The following is a 24,195-nucleotide window of genomic DNA, read 5'->3' on the forward strand; positions in this document are numbered from 1 at the left end:
CTTGGAAGGGCATGAGCCAATATAGTCCCCTACCTTTCACTTTGTAATCCTCATAATAAAAATAAATGGTATTCATGTAATTTTAGTAAGCGTATAATATTAGGTAGCCAAGCTTATTAAATCCAAGCATTTATTCATTCTCATGCAGACTAGCAGTACGGGAATGTATAGATGCCTCAGGCAACTGGATAGTTTTCTACTAACCGTTAATAGGTCTGTCATTCTATAATTATACGAAAATAAAATTCCTCTCTCTCTTTCTCTCTCTCTTTACAACTTTACTTTCACTTTAGTAGCAAGCAAAGCATACTTACGAAAGACTTCCCGCCGCCATGGAAGCTTCCAATGAGCCCATAAATTTGAATGCACCTATAGCCGAAACGCCCCCTACTAATGATGGTATTACCTCGAATAATAATCCTAACCCGGTCTCCATCAACCCTTTGCCCAAAGACTTGGAACAGCAGTTCGAAGAAGTGATTCGAAACGATGATTGCATCGAATTGGAAAAGCTTTTGAGGTCTAGAGAAGACTTACTTGAGATACAACTGCAGTATGAATTCAAAGAACGCGGAACCAACACAGTCATGATCACTCCACTGTATCTAGCAGCAGCATTGCGTAAAACTACAATCGTTAAGTTTCTTCTAGAGAATAATGCGAATGTGAAAGCTGCCGATCCCAAGTCTGGCGAAACGGCACTGCACATGGCTGCCAGACGCGGTCCGAAAGACAGCGTGGAGTTGCTTCTCTCTCAAAAAGCGGATATACACCAGAAAGGCCTAAACGACGCAACCCCATTACATTTAGCATGTAAATATGGCCAGCGCGAAATTGTTGCTTGCCTTTTAGATGCACAAGCAGACCCGACCAAGCGTGATAAGGATGGTACCACACCCTTTCTCACCGCATCCATGTCTAATAAACAAGAAATAATGCAGTTTCTATTGGAACGAGGGCCAAAGGAGCAGATCAATGATATGAACAAGTTCTCGAATGGACCGTTACATGTGGCATGCCTTAACGATAGTTATGACGTGGTAGTATGGCTGTTGAAGTTGGGAGTACCAATAAACAAGTCAGGACATGTAGGAAAGACTCCATTGCACTTTGCCTGTGAGTTTGGCTTTACAGACATTATCAAGGCGCTTATTAGCCACGGAGCAGATATTCACAAGCGAAGTAAAAATGGTAACAGCCCTATCCTAAGCTCCTGTTTCTACGCACAACTACGGAGTCTCGAGACGTTGATAGTTCATGGTGCATCGATTTCTGATGTTAATGGTCAACGCAACAATTGTTTTCATAATGTTATACTAGCAAATAATGAGTTCTCGGACTCACACAAACACATACTGGAGACATTAGTTGGCGCAGGACTAAACATCAACCAGCCTAACCGTGCGGGCTATTCACCTCTTTGGATGGCCTGCGAGAAACAAAAGGATGCGCATATCCAATGCCTTCTCCATCTAGGTGCTGATATTAACTATAAAGTGGCCTCTAATGGATCCACCGCTCTTATGGAGGCGTGCTGTAAGCCAGATACAGAGACCGTTAAGACGCTCCTGAAGTTGGAACCTGACATGACCATCACAAACAACGACGGACAGACTGCTTTAGCACTGGCCTGTCGCTTCGGCCAACTTGGGAATGTTAAGGCTCTAATAAACAACGGTGCTACAGTCACAATCTGTGATAAAGATGGACATACACCCTTATATACTGCGGTCATGTGCGGTCATATTGATGTTGCGCTTGAAATATTAGCGACACCAGATTATTTTCCACAAAATGTTGTGCAAAAGAAGGCTTTTACGGAGCGTAAGATAAGAGGTATGGAGAACGTTCGCAAAATTGAGGACAAGTTGTTGAAGAGCTTTGAAACCACCGAATACCAGGAACAGGAACCTATTGAGAGGATCCTGCATTGGGCAATTGTGAATGGTGCCTTCAAACTGGCTCATCGTTGCATCTCTCAAAACCTAGAGGTACTGCAGTGGAAGCGGAACGGTGCTACCTGGCTTCATGTGGCAGCTCTGCATGGGCAGCATGGATTTATTGAACTCGTAGGGAAAACACCGTCCCATAAAATTGATGTCTTTGCGACGGCCGAAGACAGTATCACGGCTCTACATCTAGCAACTATTGACGGCAACGTCAAGACTGTGAAGTCTCTCTTACAGATGATTCCCAAGCAATCTGATAGGGTCGAAGCTATTATAAAACAAAATAGCCAAAGTGAGTCTCCCCTAACAATTTCGATAGCCAGAAGACACAAAAACCTAGAAGATATATTCTGGGATGTCATCAGTCAACTTGGGACTGTCGACAAGAGTTTTATGCAGAAGAACCCGGAAAAGGCCAGTAAGATCCTCGAGCTGGTTTCTATATATGAAACACCAGGGAATGAAGTCGTCCTGCATCAACTACTTCGCCAATGGTACCAGGATAAACAAGTTGAAGATCGGCAAGATTTCACAACTCTTCACTTAGCAGTCTATTGTTCCCAAGCCGTCGTGGTATGGTGGCTGTTGTCCAAGGGCGGATACTCTGACTGTATTGAGAGCGCCCTTGAGCTTTTGCAAGGACGAGATGAAGACGACAGCGTCGAAAGTTACATCAAAGGTTTACTTCTGCATCCACCTCCAATCCTTGCCCGAGTTGCCAACCCAAATAATGATCGCATAACTTCACCACCAATACTTGCAAATGAAGAAAATCGCGCGCTGAAGATGCAAGGGAATATTGTCGATATTTACTCTAAAGGTGGAAGGGTAAGTATCCCATATACAAAGTCTAGTATCAACAATATCGTCTACGAAGAAGGTCCGGAATGCCTCATGGCGAACGCTCGAAAGAACTTAAACTTAGATGGGCTGAAGAGGAAATTAGAACGAGGTACTATTCGTGAAGACAAATGGGGGGTTAGCAACCCTTTGAATAACCACGGGACTCTTCACACAACGATAGCCGAACCAAATCAACATGATATCGATATTGATGAAGGGGGGTTCGGTGGAGTTACTGAATATCTTAAGCTTCGTTGGATTCATCTTCCTGTTAATGATGTGAGAACCCTTGCTCCGTGTGAATACTAGTCTTTACACAACATTGACAGATACATTATGAACAGTTACAAATCATGAGAGTAAGACTCACAAAACGGTTCAATCTACACAGAAACCTCATACTAACCTGTCTCTCTCTCAAGGATCTAGTCTGTCGGCTGTCGCATGATGCAAGACGTTTGGCGATGGACCATACAGCCTTGATGAAGCACTTTAATAACAGCTGGACCGAATTAGCGGCGGGTGGGAAACGGAACTACATGAAACCGCAATGTGTTGTACGTGTGCAAGTGTATTTCTACGATAATGTTAAGAGCTTACCATATTCGTCTCTATAGCGAAAAGAAATAGATCACTCTGATCACCCGAACGATAATCAAGACAGAAACTGGCCGTCGAGAGAGAATTCTACCTGCACGGCTCTCTATGTATGTATTAACAACAGCCTTGCTCAGGGTTGGAACATAATATACTGACTCTCACCAAAATAGATGCCATACCTCACATTAGGGACTTATCCTCGCGTAGACTCTGACCTTAATACCGATAGGTCTGATATGTTCGAGGAGTCAATAAGTAATTATAACTCGAGACAAATCAAACACAAGTCCATGACGCTTGATCAGTACTACTACCCAACTATTGCTAATTCTGATGAAAGAGATAATGATCAAGTCCTGTCAAAATTTCTAAACGAAAAAGATGAACTAGGCCAGAAGAAAATTTTATTAGTAAATCAAATATGGATATGGATCATCGATGAAAGTGTGGCTATCGGTATTAATACATACAGACAGGTTTCCAAGCTAACGCATCCCAGAAACCATCATCAGCGCTACGACGGAGGATTCAGGACACACGAAGAATTTGTTCCAGAATATTCAGAACAATATTCTTTATGGCGAGACCAAAAGTCGGTTTGAACGTGCTACGTCGGTTCAGTCTATTATGGAGCTGTTTGTAGGAGCAGCAAGCGGATTCTTCATGGAAAAGTTCATATCCTGACCAGGTCAAGACATGGGGCAACGAACAAATAAGGGGCCGATCGAGATATTCAGGGAATCGATCAGAAAAGTGGTTCGTTATCGTGGTCATATATACTCACGACTACCTAATAGTCGGAGCTAATCGACTTTGGTAGGCTGATGATGAAACTCGGCTCTTCCGAGATTTTCTCCAAGGTCTGCGCAATGAAGCCAAGGGACAAGAAGGGCCCATCGGAAAAGACCCTCGATCCAATTCGCGAGCCCAGCAAACATCTCAGAATCGCTATCATATCATCTCACCCGAAACCGAGCTTCTTGAGTTGATACGGGATATTCGCGATGAGCTCCACATCCTCAGGTCTTTAGCGGAGGACCAAGATGTTGTATGGAAACAGGCCTTTACTCCCGGTCAATTTCAGTACTATCACTCTTGCACGCCTGCTGATGTCAAGAAGAGTCTTGATGACATGCTCTTAGAAGCGGAGAAAACGACCAACTATGTTAGTTTTGTTGTTGTTGTTTCCTAGATGGCCTTCATCTTGGTCTAACTTGAAAGATAGATCAACGACCTTCTCGACTTGCGACAAGCGGAGTACAATCGAGTGCAAGCTAACGATTCTGCTAACCAATCGAAAAGTATCTTTATATTCACCGTCGTCACTATCGTATTCGTAAGTAATTATAAAGTAGGATGATAATATTTGGAAAGAGTATTTCGCTGACGATATCGTCCATTTATTCAGCTCCCCCTTTCGTTTCTTTCATCCCTGTTTGCGCTTGACGTAACTAGTTTCCCCCACGAATCAGGAGACTTGAAGTACGAAGCATGGTGGCTATTTCCGATTCTATGTGAGCATTCCCAGCGCCCATGAAGCTCAGTACTGATACTTGATAGTTGGTGTGACGGCTGCCGTGTCCATTCCCGCTATTTTCTTAGCATGGAATGTGAATGCCATCTCAGAGCGATTCCAGCTACGGGTTAAAAAAGATTCCACGGAAATATCGGCGACTACAGATGCAGGTGATGTTCCAGCACAGAAGAATGCATCGAGATTTTCTGGTGAGAGGTTGAAGCGGAGGTGGCGGAGGCGTGACAAGAATGTCCTCCCACAGCATGAGGGCCCCTAACCAGACGCTACGATCGCTTGAGAGTCTATATAGTGATTTCTCGGTATATTATACAGTTCTAATATACCCCTGAATCTGCCCCTAGCCCACTTATACCCTGACATTAGAATCCTTACCATCTTCAACACTATTCCAACAGGCGGACGTGGAGTAAACCATTGTGCCTCCTCCCCCCCCCAAAAAAAAAAAAATCCTTTGAAAGATTGAATGAGCAACGAATTTTAGATGGGAGGGTTGAAATGTAAAAAAGAAAGGGAAAATTGGCAAAAAGGGGTTAAAAAAACATACAACACCAGGGATTCGCTGGTCGTCACCGACCCAACTACTAATCCGGCAGTAACTGGTTTATCGATGGGAGAGCGGACGGGATCCCGAGTTTTCCAGATCTTATGGTCGTATGTGCTTGGTTGGGCGTTTATTACGGTATATATCTATGCGGTCGTTTGTTGACCATATCGGCAACCCCTTTATATCTCCAGACCCAACCCGCCCTAGATTAGCTAACATGAAGATCAACACAAACTACCTTGTGTGCATAATGCATATATTATGATTAGGAGATGATATGATGACACAGACGCATTCAAGGATTTACGTCGTATGTTCAAATCCTTGCTCCCTATGTATTAGCAAATTACATTCTTGATGTAGCCGTTATATGTGCCATCCCGTCATGCGTCAGAGCAAGCGGTGCCAATGAAGAGAACGGCGGTCTACTTCAGCGTAGCCGTCGTTAATAGTATCCTCGTCTGCAAGCCTATCGTTAGTAGTGTTGGTGCTACTAGTGGTGCCGTTGTTACTGTTTTTGCAGCTCCTACTACCACCAATGTTACCACCAATATTCTAAGTTAATAACATGATACTATATAAAAGACCTTAGCTTAGGTATTTCAGGATGTATGAGAGTCAGAGTTTTACGTTAGTGTCAGCAAATGAAAACATCATACTGTTGAAGAGAGAATAACTATATTAAACCCAGGTTAGATTAAATCATTGATATTAGTTGATTTGACAACATCAAGTGTCAACAGCGCCACGTTTGGCAGGCCCCTAAGCTTAGACGTCTTGGAGGGATTGAAAGCCGTGGCAAAAATGTGAAACCCGCACTACTAGAAGATAGTAGTCAATTCGGAGTCAATCCCGCTATCGCTGCAGCCTATAATGAGGATGATTTTTCTGGAGCTTATTGAGTGTATGCGATAATAGGATTGTAGTTCTGATATGGGTAGTTATGAGACGGAGACTAGAATTGAAAATAAGGGTAGGATGATTAAGAAAGGGAGATAGAACCTTGGAAGCTGATAGTTGCAAACTTGCGTCGAAGTCTGGTTGATTGGCTGGTTGGCTGGTCGCGCCGCGGAGCCTATTAAGGGATATTTAGACATACTTTTGGTTCTAAGTGAGAAAGGGTCAAATATTAGTACTAGGTTAGCTATCTACATATTGGGCCTCTAGGTAATACTTTTAGTTATATCAAGACTTCCTTTGAAGCAGTCTCAAATGAGACGGGCAGTTCTTTGAACTACTTTATTAGTAACTCTGAACGTAACATTCCATGCCCATCCTGGATGAGGGCCTAGACACAGCTAGGAACCTCTTTGAGATAAGCCTCATGGCTCCAATTTCCCTTATTCAAGCCTTTGCCCTTTGCCCCCAGCCCCCACCTAGATAGGTGTTGTAGATGGCGTGGTACGGAACTGGCTATTGATAAAAGGAAATAGGGAATAACTTTGCTTCGATCGACTTGAGTAAGCCGCGTGCATGTGTGCCGTGATCTTAGAAGGCCAATTGTGAAATTTCCGTAGCAAAGCTGACAATGCTACGAAGAGCTTACATCTAGGTTGCATCAGCTTAGATCTGATTGGCTATGGCTAGCACGTATGTTTCGATATATGTCGTCGGCTACTAGCAGATAACCAATATATAGTTATATTAATGCATACATGATATATGCAAGTGCATTACTAACAGACGCCCAGGCGCTTATGATATTCAGGGGGAAGTAACATAGTAGGGTCGGTAGTGTAATTTCAATAGATAAGAGGTGTCTTGCGAGGTAGTAATTAATGCCCCATCAACGAGGATACCGGGTCTATATTTTCTAGTCTATCCCCCTAGAAGACTTGTTGAAGAGAGGATATTAGCTAGCATAGGCCTACTATACAATTACATTCATTCGATTCGATCGATATGATTCCCATGTTTCACGCAGACTTCCGGGACCTCGTTAATGACGAGAGGATTCATCGTGTGTTGTTTCTATTTCTGATTGGGACTTATGTCTATACTGAGGTCAAGTCGTGGTGGCATGTAGGTGTAAAAGGCCGTATTCTAGATACTACAAGTCTAACCCATCGAAACAGATTCTTCTACGCCCGTTATATGTGAAAATCATATCAATGCTTAGTGACTATGTTGGTTATTCCTATTTTGATACTCATCCCTCCCGCATAAGTACATGTCACTAACAGTTCATAGCGATCCGGGAAGTACTACAAGCCATGGGGACCAACTACGCCGATCGTTATTGTATCCACAAAGAAGCAGATCGCCGAGCTTAGCGAAGCACCATGTCTCTCCCAGCGAGCTGTGTATGCCGATGTAAGTTAACTTCATCTCTGGCATGAGTTTTTATGCAAGTCTAATCATGTACAGATGTTTGGGTTTAAGCACACCATGAATAAACTTGAACACAATACCAGCAACAACAAAGTTATTAGGACACGTCTATATAGTCGTCTTCTCCAAGTCAATGGGCCCGTCCACCTAGATGCTCTCTATCCTCATTTGCTCAATCAGTTCGATATTAACCTAGAAAGAGAACTTCGCGGTGGGCGTGTTGTTAATGGTGAATCCCAAATCTTGGACATTTGCGAAGTTAATATCACTCTAACGTGGACCCCAGGAGGTATTTCCTTACCTATTGCACAGACAGCTCGTCGGCTCGTCTCTAAGCTTATGAGTCTTATGTTTTTTGGAGAGGCCCTATGTAGGTGGAATATATGCGATATCCTATCTTGAAAGGACTAAGCTAACATTTCATATAGCTCTGGATGAGGAGTTTTCCTCCGCGCTCTTGCGTTATCCCCAGGATATGGTGAAGTGTATGGCTGCCTTTCAGGTAGCACCGTCATTTATGTCACCGTATGTCAAACACTCAGTTGTTTTACCCATATATGTAACAAGTCTTAAAATACTAATCCCATTAGGGTTATACATGCAGTCCTTACCAACCGTGGAGAGGCTATGCACCTGATCCAGAAGAGGCTTTTCCAGTGCATAGGCTCGGGACTTTCAAACCAAAACGAAGCAGATAAAATCCAACTCGTAAGTTCTCCCTGAAACATAAAGGGGTAAACATTGGTTAATTGATATTCTCTTTTAGCACACCATTCTTTATAATATCATTGCATTAACAAGCAGCAGCGAATATTGGAATGCAGACCTTCTCTCGCAGTCTCTTCTAGGGATTTGGTTTGCTGCCTCTCATCAGCCGTGGATGAATCTGCACTTCGTCATATTAGAATTGTGCGAACGCAAGGAATGGCAAAGAAAACTACGCCAAGAACTAGAGCAGCACGTCCCGCTAGACTATAAACGCCTGGAGCAATTGCCCCTTTTGGATGGCTTCATAAAGGAAACCGTTAGATGTAATCCTCTAGATACGCGTATGAGTTGCCCTATGGAATTCCGTCTCAATATTGAAATATGCTAATCATGTTGATAGTTGCAATACGCAGAAAGGCATTGGAGCCTTATACCTTTTCGGACGGATCTTTGTCTGTTCCCTCGGGCGCAACAGTTTGTGTATCGGCATATGATCTTATGCATAACCCACAGACATATCCTGATCCAACTGCCTTTAATCCTAGTCGATATCTACTCAAAGAACCCAATAGTCAACAGCGGAAGTTTACTGAAGTCTCCGAGACATATCCTATCTGGGGTTATGGGTCTCTTGCCTGGTAAGTGTTATTTCAGTCTGTTTTGCACTTTCGCCTACTCATCTTCTATGATTTAGCCCTGGCCGGTTCCACGCATCGTTAGCCATGAAGATGGTCATATCGCAGCTACTTCTAAAGTATGATCTAAGTCTTGAAAACGAGAATTCTAGCACTAGGTGGTCTTGGGAAACATTTGCCATGCCATACCAAAATACCAGAGTCATCTTGAAGGAGCACGGTTTGCAGACTATGTAGTTCGTACAAGTGGATGAGACTGGGTGCAAAATAGGGGCGTGCAAAGATATAGGTACCTTTTTATTTTGATAGTAGGCATAGTTTATATTATACAGATAGCATACTCCCAGGAAGAGGCTATTACAATAACGTGTTGACATGAGGCGACTAGTTTGACATCAAGTATTTCTATCAACTAACTGGCTCTGTCTGCTAGGAAATGAGTTCGATCTCCTTATTCCTTCCGAACTGTAGACAAAGCTCAGTGCTCGTAGCTCTTCTAGTCAATGTTTATCAACCCCAATCCAATATACCCTATCTGAGCTAAATAGCCATACCGACAAATAGACACCACTACCACAGCAACAAGCAAGCATTCTCAAATCCTAAACTCTCACTTTCTTGTGGTTCCCACCTACCTAGTCGGGAGGTTTCTCTGATATAGAAAATTTACTCGGGCTATGCAATATGCAGTGCCTACAGAAGTAGTCACGCTTGACTAACAAGCCACGAAAGTAAATGTTGCTTATTACAGAAGAGCCATTGGCAGTCTCGCGCGGAGACGCTGGATTTCTGTGCAAATGCAAGTTTCTAATAAACAGATGGACTTCCGCCTAGGTTAGGCTTCGCCGCACGAAGAAGTGAGAGAGCGATTAAAGTATGCTGTTGTCATCATGAGAGCAGGCTACAGCCAGAATGACTAGAAGACACCAGAGTTAGGTAGATTGGTTAGCTTAAAGTTGAGATAGTAGTTACCCCCCTGGCAGTATATCACCGAATTTCCACTCCGAGTTTTTCCACCAAAGCTTTATTGACCTTGTCATGAAGATCATTAGTCTCTGCATTAGTCAGAGTCCGTTCGAGGCTACGGTAGTTGATCCGGTAGCACATGCTCTTCCTCCCAGTCTTAGGGTGAGTAAACTGGTCTACTAGCTTGACATCCTCGACGTCATCTCCAGCCACGCTGCGTACGACTTCCATTACGTCGTTCTCGTGAAAGTCGTGCGCGTTGGCTTTGGTATTGCCCCCAGCCGCGGACAACGGCCTCAGCCAGAATGATACATCTTTAGCGCAAATAGGGTACCTAGAAAAAGGCACGAAGCGTTTTAGCGAACTCAAGTCGTCCGAAACACCCCTGAATTGGGCTAGGAAACGCTCGTCCTGTGACCAGAAGAGACGAATGTCTGGTATTTGAAACAGTAGCATGGCGATTCTTTCAAGGCCAATACCGAAAGCCCAGCCTAGTTGATTTGGCACACCTGCATTGATATACAGGTCCTGTCTGACTACACCGCAACCTAGTACTTCTAGCCAATCACCGCCGTAGTAAACTTCAAGCTCCCAAGAGGGACTTGTAAAAGGGAAGTACGCCTCGACCCATCGTACCTGGAGCGGTTCATCTATGAACCTAGGGTCGGCCCTTACAGCAGCTGCTTTGGCGCGGGTGAAGATCTCGACGACCATGAGCTCTAGCGACCTCTTCAGATGGGCAGCGATAGCCTCGGCCTCGGCCGGGGAGTGATGTGCCGTTTGCCGAGGATTCCTCTCGTCGTGGAACGGTGGGTCTGAGTCCTCGACTTGGATATTGTGTTTCGGTAGTTTTTCTAGGTCCGCCCATATAGCCGCCGCAACATCCCCATTGGGTACTTTAGCGCGATCCCACGACCGCGCACCCTCCATCTGGTGGAATATGGGGTAATGACTCCTATCAATTTCATCACGGCGGTAGACATCGGCACTGATTAGGTATCCTTCGCTCAGATTCGCCCGGAACACCTCTGCTTGATGGGCGCTCGTGTGCGTTCGGAGTAGCGTGTCGCAATTGACATAGTATGTGTCTGACTTAGCCCGCCCGGGGTGGTCTTTTGGGAACCCTAGCGAATCGAAGTTCTGGTAAGTTGTAACGACAGGGTCGAAGTCATTGTGGTATTTGAAGGTCGGGCCCGGGAATACGGACTCGACGATCTGCCGGGTTATGTATACGGGATGGTCTTTTTGTAGGTGTAATCGGCGGGGGACTTTTTCAATGATATTGTGAGGTACATTGAACCAAGAATCTGTCTGATAGGTGGTGCCATTGATTACGGTAGAGGTTGTATTGGTTCGGCATTGAAGTATCGAGGTAACTGGGTATAGACATATAAGTGTTAGGGGAGTTGAGCTGCATAAGTGATTAAAGCTCACCACACACCTCCCGACAGGCCTCTTTGACGATTTATTCGTCGTAAAATATTAGAGCTGAGGCTATTTGCGCCGTCAGGAATTGCGCTAGCTGTTCTTCTTGCTCGAAGACATGATGTAGTGAGCCGGTTTGCCCACATGGTCGCGCGTGGAGGGGCTGTTGGAGGTTGTGGCCTATGTAGAGGCTTAGAGGCTAGAGCTAAGAGATTTTCGCAAAAGCTTCGACAAAATTGGTTCAAAATTGGTTCAACGTTCAATGTCTTGCAGATCCGCGGGGCAACTTGTACAATGTACCTAGGTTAACATGTTAGGTTACCTAGGTACCTACCAGGTAGCATTGACCTTATAAACCACATGCAGCCAATAAACTTACAACGCTCTAAGGGAAGGCGCTATGAAGCCGTATCAAATCATCCAAACATGAAGTTACCTACCTTGATGTGAAGCTGCACTATGAGGTACAGTACATTTTAGTTAGGTAGATCCATGTGAGGGATAGGTCACTGATACGCGACATTAGTGCATGGCTGCATGTCAACATTGAAGTACCAGAGTACCTAACCTAATGTAGGTACCGGCGAACCCTTTCTGCTTGTAACACCTGAATTACCAATAATGATTCCACCTTCTCGGGCGAAAAAGACCCGGACAAAAAATAAACACCGGTAAACCCGAGCACCGGCCCATGTTTTTTCTCTTAGCCTTTTTTTCTTCGATGAAGACCTTGAAGTCATTCCATGCCGTCAGGGCTTAGCCGCCAACTTTTCCTCCGAGCTACGGTCAGCTACACTGTTCTTTATTTACGTACATATGGCTTGGGCTCGCTGCATTTGGTAAGTGAATTAAGTCTAGGGTTTTTCTTATACTACCAATTCCAATTCTTACTTTACAACGTACATACAACATACATACATACGTTATATGTACATGCCTGACTTACTATTACTCCTCCCAACCCATTCTTACTCTTACGGCATAGACAGAAAACAGGAGTGCTAAAATAGTAAGCAAGCCATAGGGATGCTGCTTTTCGTCCATTCATTCTTCGAGTTACTCCCCCGTCTAGTGTAACATTCCATTTCCAATCTTAAAGATGCAGTCCGTACCTCCTCTTCCTCCGACGACCTCCCATGAGCCGTCCGTCGCCGCTACACCCGCCTCCGCAGCCGCCGCCGTAGCCGCCGCCAATGCCAAGCCTAAAAATCTAGAAAAGAAGAAGGCCGCCCTAGCCCACCAGCGCATCTCGTATCCCTTCTGGTTCGGCGGGAGCGCGAGTAGTCTTGCCGCCTGTGTGACACATCCGCTCGATCTCGGTATGTTTTGCGATCAAGAAAAAAAAACCCTTTCCATATGTCCAAGCTTCTCAGCCTTACGGAGGTACTAAATCGGACCAGCTTCCGCTAACGGATGACGTACATATATATAGTCAAAGTCCGGCTCCAATTGCGAACCGGCGATGCTCCCAAGAACATGAGCGGCACCTTCGTACACGTCGTGCGGACGCGGGGGGTCCGGGGGCTGTATAACGGCCTATCGGCGTCGCTGCTCCGGCAGATGACGTACTCAACCGTTCGTTTCGGCGTGTACGAAGAGCTCAAGGCTCACTTCACAGCAGATGGCCACAAGCCTTCGTTACCGTTACTCATCGGACTGTCGACGTTTTCTGGTTTCCTAGGTGGAATATCCGGAAACGCCGCGGACGTAACCAACGTGCGCATGCAGCAGGACGCAGCGCTACCAGCAGCCCAGCGCCGGGGCTATAAGCACGGACTCGACGGTATGTTCCGTATGCTCCGTGACGAAGGGGTCCGGAGTTGGTTCCGTGGGGTCCTGCCGAACAGCACCCGCGCCGCGCTCATGAATGCCGGCCAACTGGCTAGCTATGATACGTTCAAGGGGATGCTGATAGCGTACACGCCGCTGGGTGATACCACTACGACGCACTTTGCCAGCTCATTGTTTGCCGGGTTCGTGGCTACTACGATATGCTCACCAGTCGACGTCATCAAGAGCCGAGTAATGAGCACGAGTCACAAGCAGGGGATTGCCCACCTGCTACGTGAGATCTATGCCAAGGAGGGCGCCTCATGGATGTTCAAGGGCTGGGTACCGGCCTTTTTAAGGTTAGGACCGTAAGTGTCGCCCTCGTCTAACTAAGCTTTCTCCCATCTTGATCACTAACGATATCGACAGGCAAACGATATGTACATTTTTGTTCTTAGAAGCACACCGCAAGGTTTATAGAAAGTTCAAGGGGATTGAATAAGTATTCCTGGATGCAGATACGGATGAGCCTCGATATAACACAGATAGAATGGACATGGATCTAGAGGTTATACCTAGAATGACGGCGTTTGGGAGACATTGGTAATTTTAGCTGTCGGTCAGTTTAGGGTACAATGCTTTCTATTGCGTGTATTATAAGCGATCTGGTTTTCCAGACACGCGCGTATATCTACCATATGGAGAGCTGCTTTTATGTGAAAATGCGCATGCCCGCTTTCTCTAACCTGAGTATCCCCTAAACTCCGCGTGATGATACAATGCAACGCACCTAGATGGCGTCTCAAGAAAACCAACATTCAGACTTGGCCTCGAGGTGACTCAAAACCTCATATTGTACAGTGTATGTTGTGAAAAGACTGCCTTCTGAGAAAAGCAAGCTCATTAGGGGTATAAGGTGCTTAACTCCATCCATTAGAACCAGAGTTGCCGTAAGGTGTCGTTCCGTACGCCGTAGCTCCACCTCCCCAAGCACTAGCAGCCCCGGGATTACCGTAAGGGGTGCTATAGCCCTGCTCCAGATAGCCTGCGCCGGTATCCATGCCATCAGGGCTACGAGGGCCATCGTATTCGCCATTCATGCCTTCGCTTTCTCCAAGCCCGTGGATCAGACCGGCAAGCTTGCGCTGCAACTCCTTAACACCCTCCAAGATGATCGCATCGGATTGGATGTTTCCAATGCCTTCAACCTCAAAATAGAATCGCGACGGAACGGCATCATAGTCGAAGGGTTGGCCTTCAGCAGGCGGCTCCTCAATATCGGCATACTTCGACTTCGGCCTAACAGTACAGTTAATTACCTCCAAATCAATACAACAGGTGCCAGGATACCAACCACTCAGCCTCAGGATCTGTCTCGTACCACAAGTCCAGATGATGGAGCTTGTTGTGTGGATCGTATTCGAAACCGATGGCAGAAGTAGGAGACCACTTAGCATGCTCTTTTGCGATACCCTTTTTCGCGATACAGTTGAGCTTCAGCTCCTGGCCCTTTCGCAGCTTGCATATTAAAGAACCAAGCCCATCAGGATCTGTGATGACCGGGTTGCCAATCTCGCTGTTAGGTCTGTTAAATCCAACAACTAGATCGCTAGCATACACCTTCATAACTTCGTCGCTCGTGCACTTCGCGTGTAGGGAGAGGGTTACACTACATCTTTCGCAGTTCTGCTCGCAGTCGCAATCCCGTGAGTAGGACAGATTATCAATTTCGCTAGAGTTAAGAGGAATTAAGCCGAGGCGATGGCTGATGAATTCGTCGGCAAGGACGGATGTGTTTGCTTCAATTTCGACGAGGTCAATAGCAATGGTTGGGACTTCGGCGTGCATGACGCGTCGGAGGGAGTTCGCGAGAGATATGTCGACGTTACTCAGCTCGAAATCAACATGATATCGGTCAGCCTAGGAAGAAAATATAATTAGAACTAAAGTCTTCTAAGCATGGCAATAATGGCATCTCATACTGCCGAGACCTGAATCTTGGGTCCAAAATCCTCTTTAAAGTCACTATCCATCATAGTATCGTATTCCATCATGGCGACTGATGCAGCACGAGCTGCGCGTAACGCTGAATTAAAGGTCTTTTGGGGGGCTTAGACTAAAGGAGGTAATGTAATAACTGCTCCCAAAGGGCGAAAGTATGTTGGGTCGTCTTTTGCGGTGTGATTAGAAAAGGATGAGAAAGCTTAGAGAGTTGTCAAGGCTGAAAGATTTCGAAATAACCCACCTGGGCACCCGCATCAGGTACAATACCTACCTAATTGGCGGGCGCTACGACTAGAGCGGTTTAGTGCCCACCTGCATCTTTCAGTGGCGGGAACGCGTTAGTGGAGATAAGTGTGGCTTAATTACAAACGCAAGGCTGATTGTGTATTATGTAATTCTCCAAGAACATCTCTCAGAGGTTTCATCGTAAAAAAAAGTATGGTTGATTGCGTATGACGTATTGGGGCTACAGACTCTAAAGTCACGAATATTACCTCGAGTCCTCCCTCTAGAGTAACAAGACCATTGACAGACAAAAATCATAGGATACATCAATTTACTACTACCGTTGAAGGGAGGTAATAATTAGAAACTTTCCACCTTCAGGAGGTATGATTCTACCTTAAACAATAGAGGTGAGGTGGGAAATGCCGATATATTGGGAGATTCATCGTATTTGAACATAAGTACTACCTACATGCAGATTCATAGTACAATAATCTAGGAATTGCAACCTGCTTCACTATTCTAAAGTATGGTGGAACCATCTTCGCGATCCTAGGCAAGCTAGAAATAGCAATGAAAGTTAGCATCACCTGGAGGCAGTGTAATACCAGGGACACGGTGGGAATGATCATGGGCAAGCCCAGAGGATGCGCTCCCCAAGGACAAAAATTAGAATAATAACGATTGAGTTACTATGTAACTCTTTCAGATATTAAACTGAAAAGAACAGATACTACACTTGATCTAAGCCAAAAGGCAAAGAGAGCTAAAGAAGAAAGGAAGAAGAAAAGATTGTAAAACTGGGAGGGGAAGCCAGGTATTTATGGAATTGTGTGGGGCGGTGATGACGGGCAGAAAGGTGCGTCACAGCTGGCAGGTGCTAGGCAGTCCATTCTATCACTTGACAGGCAAGTGATACCACCTATTGCAGGCGTGGGCAAATGGGCAAAAGCTCTTGCCAAAAAAAAAATTATTGCAAAGGTTGATTGCCCCAGCTCGAGGGGATTCGGTAACCGTCCGCCTACATACATAATACATACATATATACATACATACCTACCTATACATACCTGCGCACGCGACCTTTCAGACCTTGCCTTCCTACATCCCTACCTACCTAACCTAGGTTTCTACCCTTCTGCCCTCGAGCGGCATATACTCATCCCCCCCCTCATACACGTCATCATGTTAAAACAAGTAATTTCTAAGTCGGCGAGAGCTGTTTGCTCCAACTCGAGAACAATTGCCCAACGGCCTTTACTACGGATACAATTCTCACCGGCACCTTTAAGTCCTCTACGAAGCATAAGATATTATAGCGACCAACCGGAATCGGCTGCAAAAAAGGAGGACGAAGGACCAACTGCGCAGGTGGAAGCACAGGATGGCGAGGCAGCCAAACCATCAGATGCTGAAGCCGAGCTTAAGAAGAAGTTAGAAGCCAAAGAAAAAGAAGCCATTGACTGGAAGGTGAATGCGCCAAGTGCACTAGAACATATACCAGAAGCTGTGACCTAACAATTCATGCAGGACAAATATCTACGGTCGGTAGCCGACTTCAGAAATCTTCAGGAGCGAACACAGAGAGAGATGAAGGCAGCACGCGACTTTGCAATCCAAAAATTCGCCAAAGATTTAGTCGATAGCGTCGACAATTTGGACAGGGCTCTAACAATGGGTCAAGAGAAGATCAAGTCCATGGAAGAGGAGCAGAAGAACGAGGATCTGATCAATTTTTACGAAGGCGTCAAGATGACCGAGACCAACATGCTCCAGACCCTCTCTAAGCACGGCCTGGAACGATTCGATCCCGAGGGAGAAAAGTTCAACCCTAACGAGCACGAAGCAACGTTCATGACCCCAATGCCCGGCAAGGAGGATAACACGGTCTTCCACGTTCAGCAAAAGGGATTCAAACTAAACGGAAGAGTGCTCCGAGCCGCCAAGGTCGGCGTAGTCAAGAGCCAATAAACGATATGAACGAAGCCAATTTTTCACTGTATAATATGAAAGACCTTGTATACCAGCACGACGGGGTTGGCGTTGGGTAATGTATATAAAAATGCTCCTCTCACGAAAAAAGGCGGTTGGCGGAGATTCCCTGCTTACAAGGTATACATGCATGGCATGGCATAGCATGATATGGCTTTGGCTTGACTTAGCTGTTAATATCACAGCTTCTCGATCTAACTAGTGTATATGGATCCTGGGGTTTTACGTTGTGTAGAGCGGTTATGAAATCATTGGGTCGAGACGATTACCATCTAATGAATATATCCTCTTCGTATCCAGTATTGAAGGTGCGCAAGCAATGGAATTATATTATTGTGCCGAAGCCATAGGTACCTCATTTACTTTTACCATATGTGCCCAATTACTACTTATTAGCTAACAATTAGCTAACGCAACACAACTCGAAGTAGTTTGAGTGTCTGGATAGCATTAAAAGATAGGTAGATATCAAATCTCTGCAGTAATGCCGGTACTACTATATGTATGTACATAATGTACATATCCAATAAACTTCGGCGTTCACATGGAAATACACAGTACATGTACCTACGCCAGATAAAAATGAGCACAGACCGACACAGTACCAAAACCAATTACCTACCTAGCCTCCCCTCAAAGTTTTATCCGTGGAGATCCCTGTCGAGACTTCCAAGGCTGTTAATAACATTGTTTCCATTAATGGTCAGTGCGTAACAAGGAGTTCTCTTTGGTCTCTGGACAAAACTTCTAAAAGGGGTCATCCATAACAAAGTACTGTACATCTGTATGCGCACAACTCAGACAGCCAGTCAAAGGAAGACAAGCGTTTAAGTTTGTTACCGCAAGAATAATTGCTTCAATAAGTTACAAACTTATTCACCTGTTCGAGTCCATCTAGAATCGAATTGTCAGTTAACAACAATTGATTGCAATCGATTGCATCCATGTCGCTAGCATCGCCTACCTCAAAGGATGGATTCTCCTACGCCGGAGATCTATTCGCCGAGGCGAGCGGCCACAACCGGCATCGGCGTGCCACCGTAGCGGAGCTCAAAGACCACTTCAAGTCCGGTTCCGAGAAGGATCACCCGGCCCATTGGTTCGAGGCCCAGCTCATCCACTACGGTCTGCAGGTCTCCAAAACAAAGGCCGTGGCTCGTATGCGCCTCTTCGACGCCGTCAACGCGGGAAATCTTTCCATCCCGGCTCATATCCAGAAGTTGGAGTCCGAGCTGAAGAAGGAATGGATCAAAAAGGAGCGCGAGGCTAAAAAAGCCTTCAAGGACGCTGCCTCTTCACCTGCGCCCAAGGCTACCGGTGCCAAGCGCAAGGCTGAGTCTTCGAATGTCGATGTGACTGTTAGCGTCGGCGGCATCAATGTCACCGTCTCTGCTAGCAATTCGAATAAGAAGGCCAAGACACCCACTAAATCAGCTGCTACTGCTGCGCCGTCCAAAGCCGCAAAGAAGACGGAGACCAAGCCCAAGGCTCCAAAGGCTCCAAAGGCGGCTGCCACCCCGAAGGCAGCTTCAGCAACTACTACATCCAAGACTACAGCATCCAAAACTACGGTTTCAAAGACCACCGTATCAAAAACTACCACCACCAAAACCACCGCTGCAAAACCTCCTCTGGCCGGACGGATGGCCCGTCGCGGGGGAGTCTACCAAAGCCTCAGCCGCGAGAGCAGCGCGGCAACATCAATAGCATCAACCCCTCAACCCGCGCGACCTCCCCAATTTGCCTTTCGCGGCCGGGGCCAGGCGACCAGAGGCCGAGGCGGTACCAGCAACAGCCCGTCCCCTGTGAAGAGGGAGCACTCCGACGACGACGACGACGACGACGTCAAATACGAAGACAGCGATGACGGATACGGCCACCCCAGCAGTTCGTACCGGAACAGTGCCGATTTATACGACAACGACGACGAGGACCTCAAGCCCCTGGGCCTGCTCAACGGGCGGTACGTGCTGACCAGCGACTTCGTGACCTCGGAATGGGGCCACAGGAACTTCTCGCTAGTCTTCACCTTGAGCGGAACTGAGCTCTGGGGGCGTTTCGACTTGGGCATCGTCAGCGGCGTCATGCGCCTGCCCCAACGGCCGTGGCAGTCCTCCACCGAGTCATTGAGGTTCACCTGGCGTGGGCAGGAGCTGGAAGGGCCGATGATGTATGGAGACTCCAATCACGGGTCGATGCGATTCCTCGGAGGCGGAAAAGTGGAGGGCGAGCTGGATTGGATGGGGATTACGTTTGAGGGGAATCGGGTAGTGGGACAAGGCACTAGGAGCGAGGTCGATATTAGTAGGATGAGGACCGAATGGGAGGGGTATAACGAGGATGAGTATGAAAGGGAGAATCGCAGTCGGTGGTAGTACAGTTTCTGTTGTCGGCTCATGGGCAGTTGTAGTTGTAGTATCAAGGCTACACGCAGTACGCGGTTTTCCGAGCCAAAGGGCCATTTCAAATACTCTCATGTACAATTTGATTAGGGCGTCAAGTTACGCATTATACGTTGCATTTGTATTATAGGAGTTAGTTCAAGTTTTTATAGTGACCACTACAGTGGCTCATGTTGGGCTACAAAGAAAGGGGGGATATAATCATTAAAGTGTGTTCTTGTTATACTCGTCACGAATTACTACACTGGGCATTTTGCAGGGCATTTGCAACTAAAATTGCAACAAAGGAATTCCGTTGTCAATTAAGCTCATTCAAGCACAGAGAATAGTACCTAGGTATTAGCCTACATGTATCAAGCAAAGCAGTTCATCATTTGTACTCTCAACGTCATCCGCCCATCCATCCATCCATCCATCCATCCATGAATCATCTCATCATATGCAAATCCAGCCCTTTTGAATTCCGAAACTTGTCAACCGTCGATTTCGTATTGAGAGTTTTGTTTCTCAACAACAGTAAAAAAGACAACGCAGTTTGTCACTAAAAGAAATTTGAAAGACCAACCCCTCAAAGGCCTAGCTGGCTACTGAAGATGATGAAGGTGGTGCAAATCGTTAAGATCACAGTGTGATCAGGTGGATGTTGGTTTCAAAAAAGAAAAAAAAAACAGACACATCTGTCGCTTGGTGTCTTGGTAGACAACAAAATTATCATATAACTCCCAATAGGGAGGTATGAAGGTCGGTGTTAAGAAAACTAAAGACTGAAGACTGAAGACTGACATCTGTCATTTCATATCTCAGTAGACAACTTTATCGTTGTCAGTCCCTGATACGGGAGAGTACAAAGAATCGATTCTCGAAGGTGATATGCCATCCCAGAAAATCAAGGCCGTCGTATTAATCAGGGCAAGTTGCTGACGTATCGGCGATCCGATGGGATTAAAAAAAGGAAAAAAAGAAAAGGAGATAGAAAAGTTGCAGCTATCGACGGTCCCGTTAGAAACAGGAGATGGAAACTAGGTCACAAGTAATTGTGACCCAAATTGAAGACAACTAACTTGAAATCAAAGATGTTTAATGCAAACTGCGGCAGGCCACCGGAAATATGATGCCAGCATGATGATTTTGTGTATACCATAGAGGCCACCTAATCATAGTAAGAGCGATCAATCGGTTCAGGTTCGCCCGGGGGAGGAGCAAAGCAGATACGCTCGTGAGGACCTTGAATATGGGACAAACTCTTGCCCTTTTCTTTACGGCTTTCCTGTACAGAGGCACTCTCCTCGGTCTTGCTAGGAACGGTATCTTGAACAGCAGTATCCACGGGAGGTTTGGGCATTGACAGCCTACCGAATGGAATAGATTCATCACCTCTGCCATACGATGCCCGATGTGGACCACCGGTATGTTCACCCAAGGACCCAGGCCCGCCAGGGGATGTCTTCTTATCTTGGGAAGACAGAGAATGGCGAAGGCTGTTGATATGATCAAGGAAAGTGTGGCCGACATCTAGCGAGAGGGATGCCAATGAACAATCACCCATAGGGTCAACAAGAGTATGTCCAGAAATGGAATCAACATCTCCCATTCTATGCTTTTCCTTGATCCGCATTTCGGGCTGTGTAGTCGCGATATTAGTTGGATAGGTGTTATTACCATCAAGGGCACGGCAGAAGCTCTTAGCGCTGTGGCTCATCCCTCTTGTCACAGACCACGCAGGGCCTGAAGGGGGCGGTACGAGGCCGTTAAGTTCGTCGTAAATGCCCTGAGGACTTGTTCCAGCCAAGAGACAGTCCTCACCGATCTCCTGCTCCAGCTGCGCCAGGCGCTGCTGGTTTGCCTTGAACTTCTGCTTTGACTCGTTTCTTTGCATGTATGAACGGTCAAGTATTAGTTGCACTTCACGGATGTGGTTTCCTAGATGCTCGCGGATGCGATCATCACGAATGCCGCGTTGCTCCTGAAGCGCTTGCAATGTGCGGCGTTCTTGCTCTACACGGTACTCAGAGCGTTTTTTCTTCAGAAGAGGGATAAAGTGTTCTCGGAGAGTGTCTCGCTCAATCTCAAGCTCTTGGATCCTCTTGGCCTGTGCCGAGATCCTCTTACGGAGAGTTTCATCCTCAGCCTGTTCCTTTGAGATAGCTTTATATTGGGCCCTGAGAAAAGCGTAAATATCTGCACCGGGAATACCACTGCCGTCAGATCTGGTGATTCTGCTGGCGACATTATTAACCTCAGTCTGTGATGAAATTATTATGTTAGTCACGGCTCAATCAATGTGCTCTTTGTCTACCCGATATGATACATAAACAAAGGGGGCTAGGACTCAACATACGTCTGTGAACTTGTCATTTGTACTAGTAGGTGGCATGCTTTTCTCTGTCTTGCCATACACATGGTCTCGGAGCTTCTTGGCATCCAGAGGAGCCATGCGATCATATTGAGCTAGGAATGCAGTTGGAGCATATGAGATGCTAGGCACACCAGGAGGCGTGTAGATGAGAGACGGGCTATGGGGGACTTGGTAAAGGGGGGAGAATTCCTCTCCTGTATAGTAGTCCCTCTGAGCCTTTGCATCGTCAAGGTAGTGGGGATAATGGTCCCTAGCCGGTACGGGGCCCATTGGGCGCATTCGTTCGGCAGTAGCAAGGATCTAAATAAATACTTGATCAACAACTGTTCCAAGTAGAGAGTGCAAAAAAAGAAGAAATGAACCATTAAACTTACGTTTCTAGGGTCCATAATCTCTCTACGAACCCAAGGCTTACAATCCTGCGACCACTGGAGGAAAGTGCAAGGTGAAAGACGGCCAGTAGGAACAGCACCCTCATCATCGTCCTCATCATCACCCCATACAGGGGTACGATTATCCGTTGCTGAATAAACCCTGCGGTGAGGCAAAAGGTTCATCGCAGCTGGAGGAGCTATGTGGCTAATCGACGGCCTCCGAAGCTCAAATAGAGCATCACGGGGAGAATCACCACCCATGTTATCGGATTCGATAGCCTTATCCATATAATTCAGCATCCTAGAAGATACAAGTGTCAGTGCGACGTGTCTATATTGGGAGAGCCTTTTTGGATTATAGGAAAGTAAGCTAAAGATGGATAGATAACATACTTGGTGACGTCTCTAGGGTTGTCGGGAGGTTTGGGGATGCCATGAGGTTGAGATGCTGCTTTGCGAGCCATCTCATCGGTGTGAAATTGGATCCAATCAAACAGAGGGTCGGTGATTTCTCCCATGTCTGGACCGCGCATAGCTATGTATGCCTGCATCATCGCATTGGAAAGCGTCTGCTTATCTTCATCTCCAATCGGCTTGCTGGCAGAACAGCCAGGGACGAACTGCTGAGATTTACCGCTTGAGCCAGCACCTCCTTTTGAATTTTCAAAGGTCATCTCAGGTGTTTCTGTGAGAGGATAGTTCTCAAACGGAGGGATCCAGGGCGTAGATACTCCGCCTAGGTCATCCTCGTCCCCTGATACGTCGCGAAAGAAGTGAAGATTCGATCCCTCATCGCTGAATGAGGCTAAATCGAATTCTGAACACAGGACAGGCGGGTCCGATACTATAGTGTTGAGTATTGTTATTAGTTAAAGTAGTTACTAGATATGACTTGTAAGGGGAACTAACCTTCGCTTTCGGTAGAAAGGTTCGGATCAAGGGACGATGGTTTATGCTTGAGTCTACACATGGTGAAGAAGAGCCCAGCGTATTGGGTGATAAGAGAAACAGCAAAGAACGCCGACAAATAGAGAATAGAGATGGGGTAATGAATAAGGGATATGAATAGGTGATGAAGGTGTTTGACAACAACAGGAACGACTAGGCACGATTAGACCTAGTTGCAGAAAGTTGTATGCTATTGTTGCGGCAATAGGAGGAAATAGGAAAATAAATAGACGTGATGGTAACCGAATGTGTGTTGAGGTGTTGAGGATGTAGGCGTAAGGTGCGAAACGGAAGATTGCAAAGGTGTAAGGGGAAAAAAGAAAAGAAGGGAGAAGGAAAAAGGAAAGAGAGAAGTTAGAAATTATCATTTACTACAGCAACGAGATTCACAACTTGGAACACTACGTTGCTCCGCTACCAAGCTTGCTCACCACAACGCCTTAATTACAATGCAAAAGTCCCCTATAACTCACTAGGCCTGCAGATGGACACCGGACGTGCACCCCATCACCACGTAACCCCGTAACCCTCGGGGGGAAATACATTAGGTACCTAGGTAGTGTTGTTGTCAGCCTACACCAGGCTG

The 24,195-nt window shown here is 46.2% G+C and overlaps 7 protein-coding genes across 7 annotated transcripts; 4 read left to right on the top strand and 3 right to left on the bottom strand.

Annotated features, from left to right (window-relative positions):
- Positions 1-7,281: 7,281 nt before the first annotated feature.
- F4813DRAFT_139209 (cytochrome P450) lies at positions 7,282-9,759 on the top strand. Its single transcript, XM_049238820.1, has 10 exons — positions 7,282-7,495; positions 7,549-7,599; positions 7,664-7,786; positions 7,841-8,033; positions 8,091-8,174; positions 8,233-8,329; positions 8,395-8,512; positions 8,571-8,853; positions 8,913-9,150; positions 9,207-9,759. The coding sequence occupies exons 1-10, from the start codon at positions 7,376-7,378 to the stop codon at positions 9,382-9,384; spliced, it is 1,485 nt and encodes a 494-aa protein (XP_049098198.1). The 5' UTR covers positions 7,282-7,375; the 3' UTR covers positions 9,385-9,759.
- Positions 9,442-11,777, bottom strand: F4813DRAFT_364753 (phenylalanyl-tRNA synthetase). The gene is made up of 2 exons (XM_049243844.1): positions 11,555-11,777; positions 9,442-11,489 (listed from the first exon to the last, which is right to left on the bottom strand). Exons 1-2 carry the CDS (start codon positions 11,682-11,684, stop codon positions 10,135-10,137), a joined length of 1,485 nt encoding a protein of 494 aa, XP_049098199.1. The 5' UTR covers positions 11,685-11,777; the 3' UTR covers positions 9,442-10,134.
- A 781-nt stretch (positions 11,778-12,558) lies between these two features.
- Positions 12,559-13,960, top strand: F4813DRAFT_139202 (putative dicarboxylate carrier protein). The gene is made up of 3 exons (XM_049238819.1): positions 12,559-12,857; positions 12,971-13,676; positions 13,738-13,960. The coding sequence occupies exons 1-3, from the start codon at positions 12,638-12,640 to the stop codon at positions 13,808-13,810; spliced, it is 999 nt and encodes a 332-aa protein (XP_049098200.1). The 5' UTR covers positions 12,559-12,637; the 3' UTR covers positions 13,811-13,960.
- F4813DRAFT_139191 (insert subdomain of RNA polymerase alpha subunit) lies at positions 13,955-15,575 on the bottom strand. The gene is made up of 3 exons (XM_049238818.1): positions 15,291-15,575; positions 14,663-15,228; positions 13,955-14,607 (listed from the first exon to the last, which is right to left on the bottom strand). Exons 1-3 carry the CDS (start codon positions 15,360-15,362, stop codon positions 14,229-14,231), a joined length of 1,017 nt encoding a protein of 338 aa, XP_049098201.1. The 5' UTR covers positions 15,363-15,575; the 3' UTR covers positions 13,955-14,228.
- An 897-nt stretch (positions 15,576-16,472) lies between these two features.
- F4813DRAFT_364761 (GrpE-domain-containing protein) lies at positions 16,473-18,180 on the top strand. Its single transcript, XM_049243845.1, has 2 exons — positions 16,473-17,007; positions 17,068-18,180. Exons 1-2 carry the CDS (start codon positions 16,723-16,725, stop codon positions 17,506-17,508), a joined length of 726 nt encoding a protein of 241 aa, XP_049098202.1. The 5' UTR covers positions 16,473-16,722; the 3' UTR covers positions 17,509-18,180.
- Positions 18,181-18,231: 51 nt separating this feature from the next.
- F4813DRAFT_364762 (uncharacterized protein) lies at positions 18,232-20,222 on the top strand. Its single transcript, XM_049243846.1, has one exon. It carries the CDS (start codon positions 18,474-18,476, stop codon positions 19,902-19,904), a length of 1,431 nt encoding a protein of 476 aa, XP_049098203.1. The 5' UTR covers positions 18,232-18,473; the 3' UTR covers positions 19,905-20,222.
- Positions 20,223-21,081: 859 nt separating this feature from the next.
- Positions 21,082-23,631, bottom strand: F4813DRAFT_390922 (uncharacterized protein; the record flags this gene model as incomplete). Its single annotated transcript, XM_049247080.1, has 5 exons — positions 21,082-22,173; positions 22,270-22,587; positions 22,662-22,962; positions 23,055-23,505; positions 23,571-23,631. The coding sequence occupies 5 exons, from the start codon at positions 23,629-23,631 to the stop codon at positions 21,082-21,084; spliced, it is 2,223 nt and encodes a 740-aa protein (XP_049098204.1).
- Between the last annotated feature and the right edge of the window lie 564 nt (positions 23,632-24,195).

The sequence above is a fragment of the Daldinia decipiens genome, assembly GCF_022478715.1.
Source record: "Daldinia decipiens strain CBS 113046 unplaced genomic scaffold F4813scaffold_24, whole genome shotgun sequence".
NCBI classification, from domain to species: Eukaryota; Fungi; Ascomycota; class Sordariomycetes; order Xylariales; family Hypoxylaceae; genus Daldinia; species Daldinia decipiens.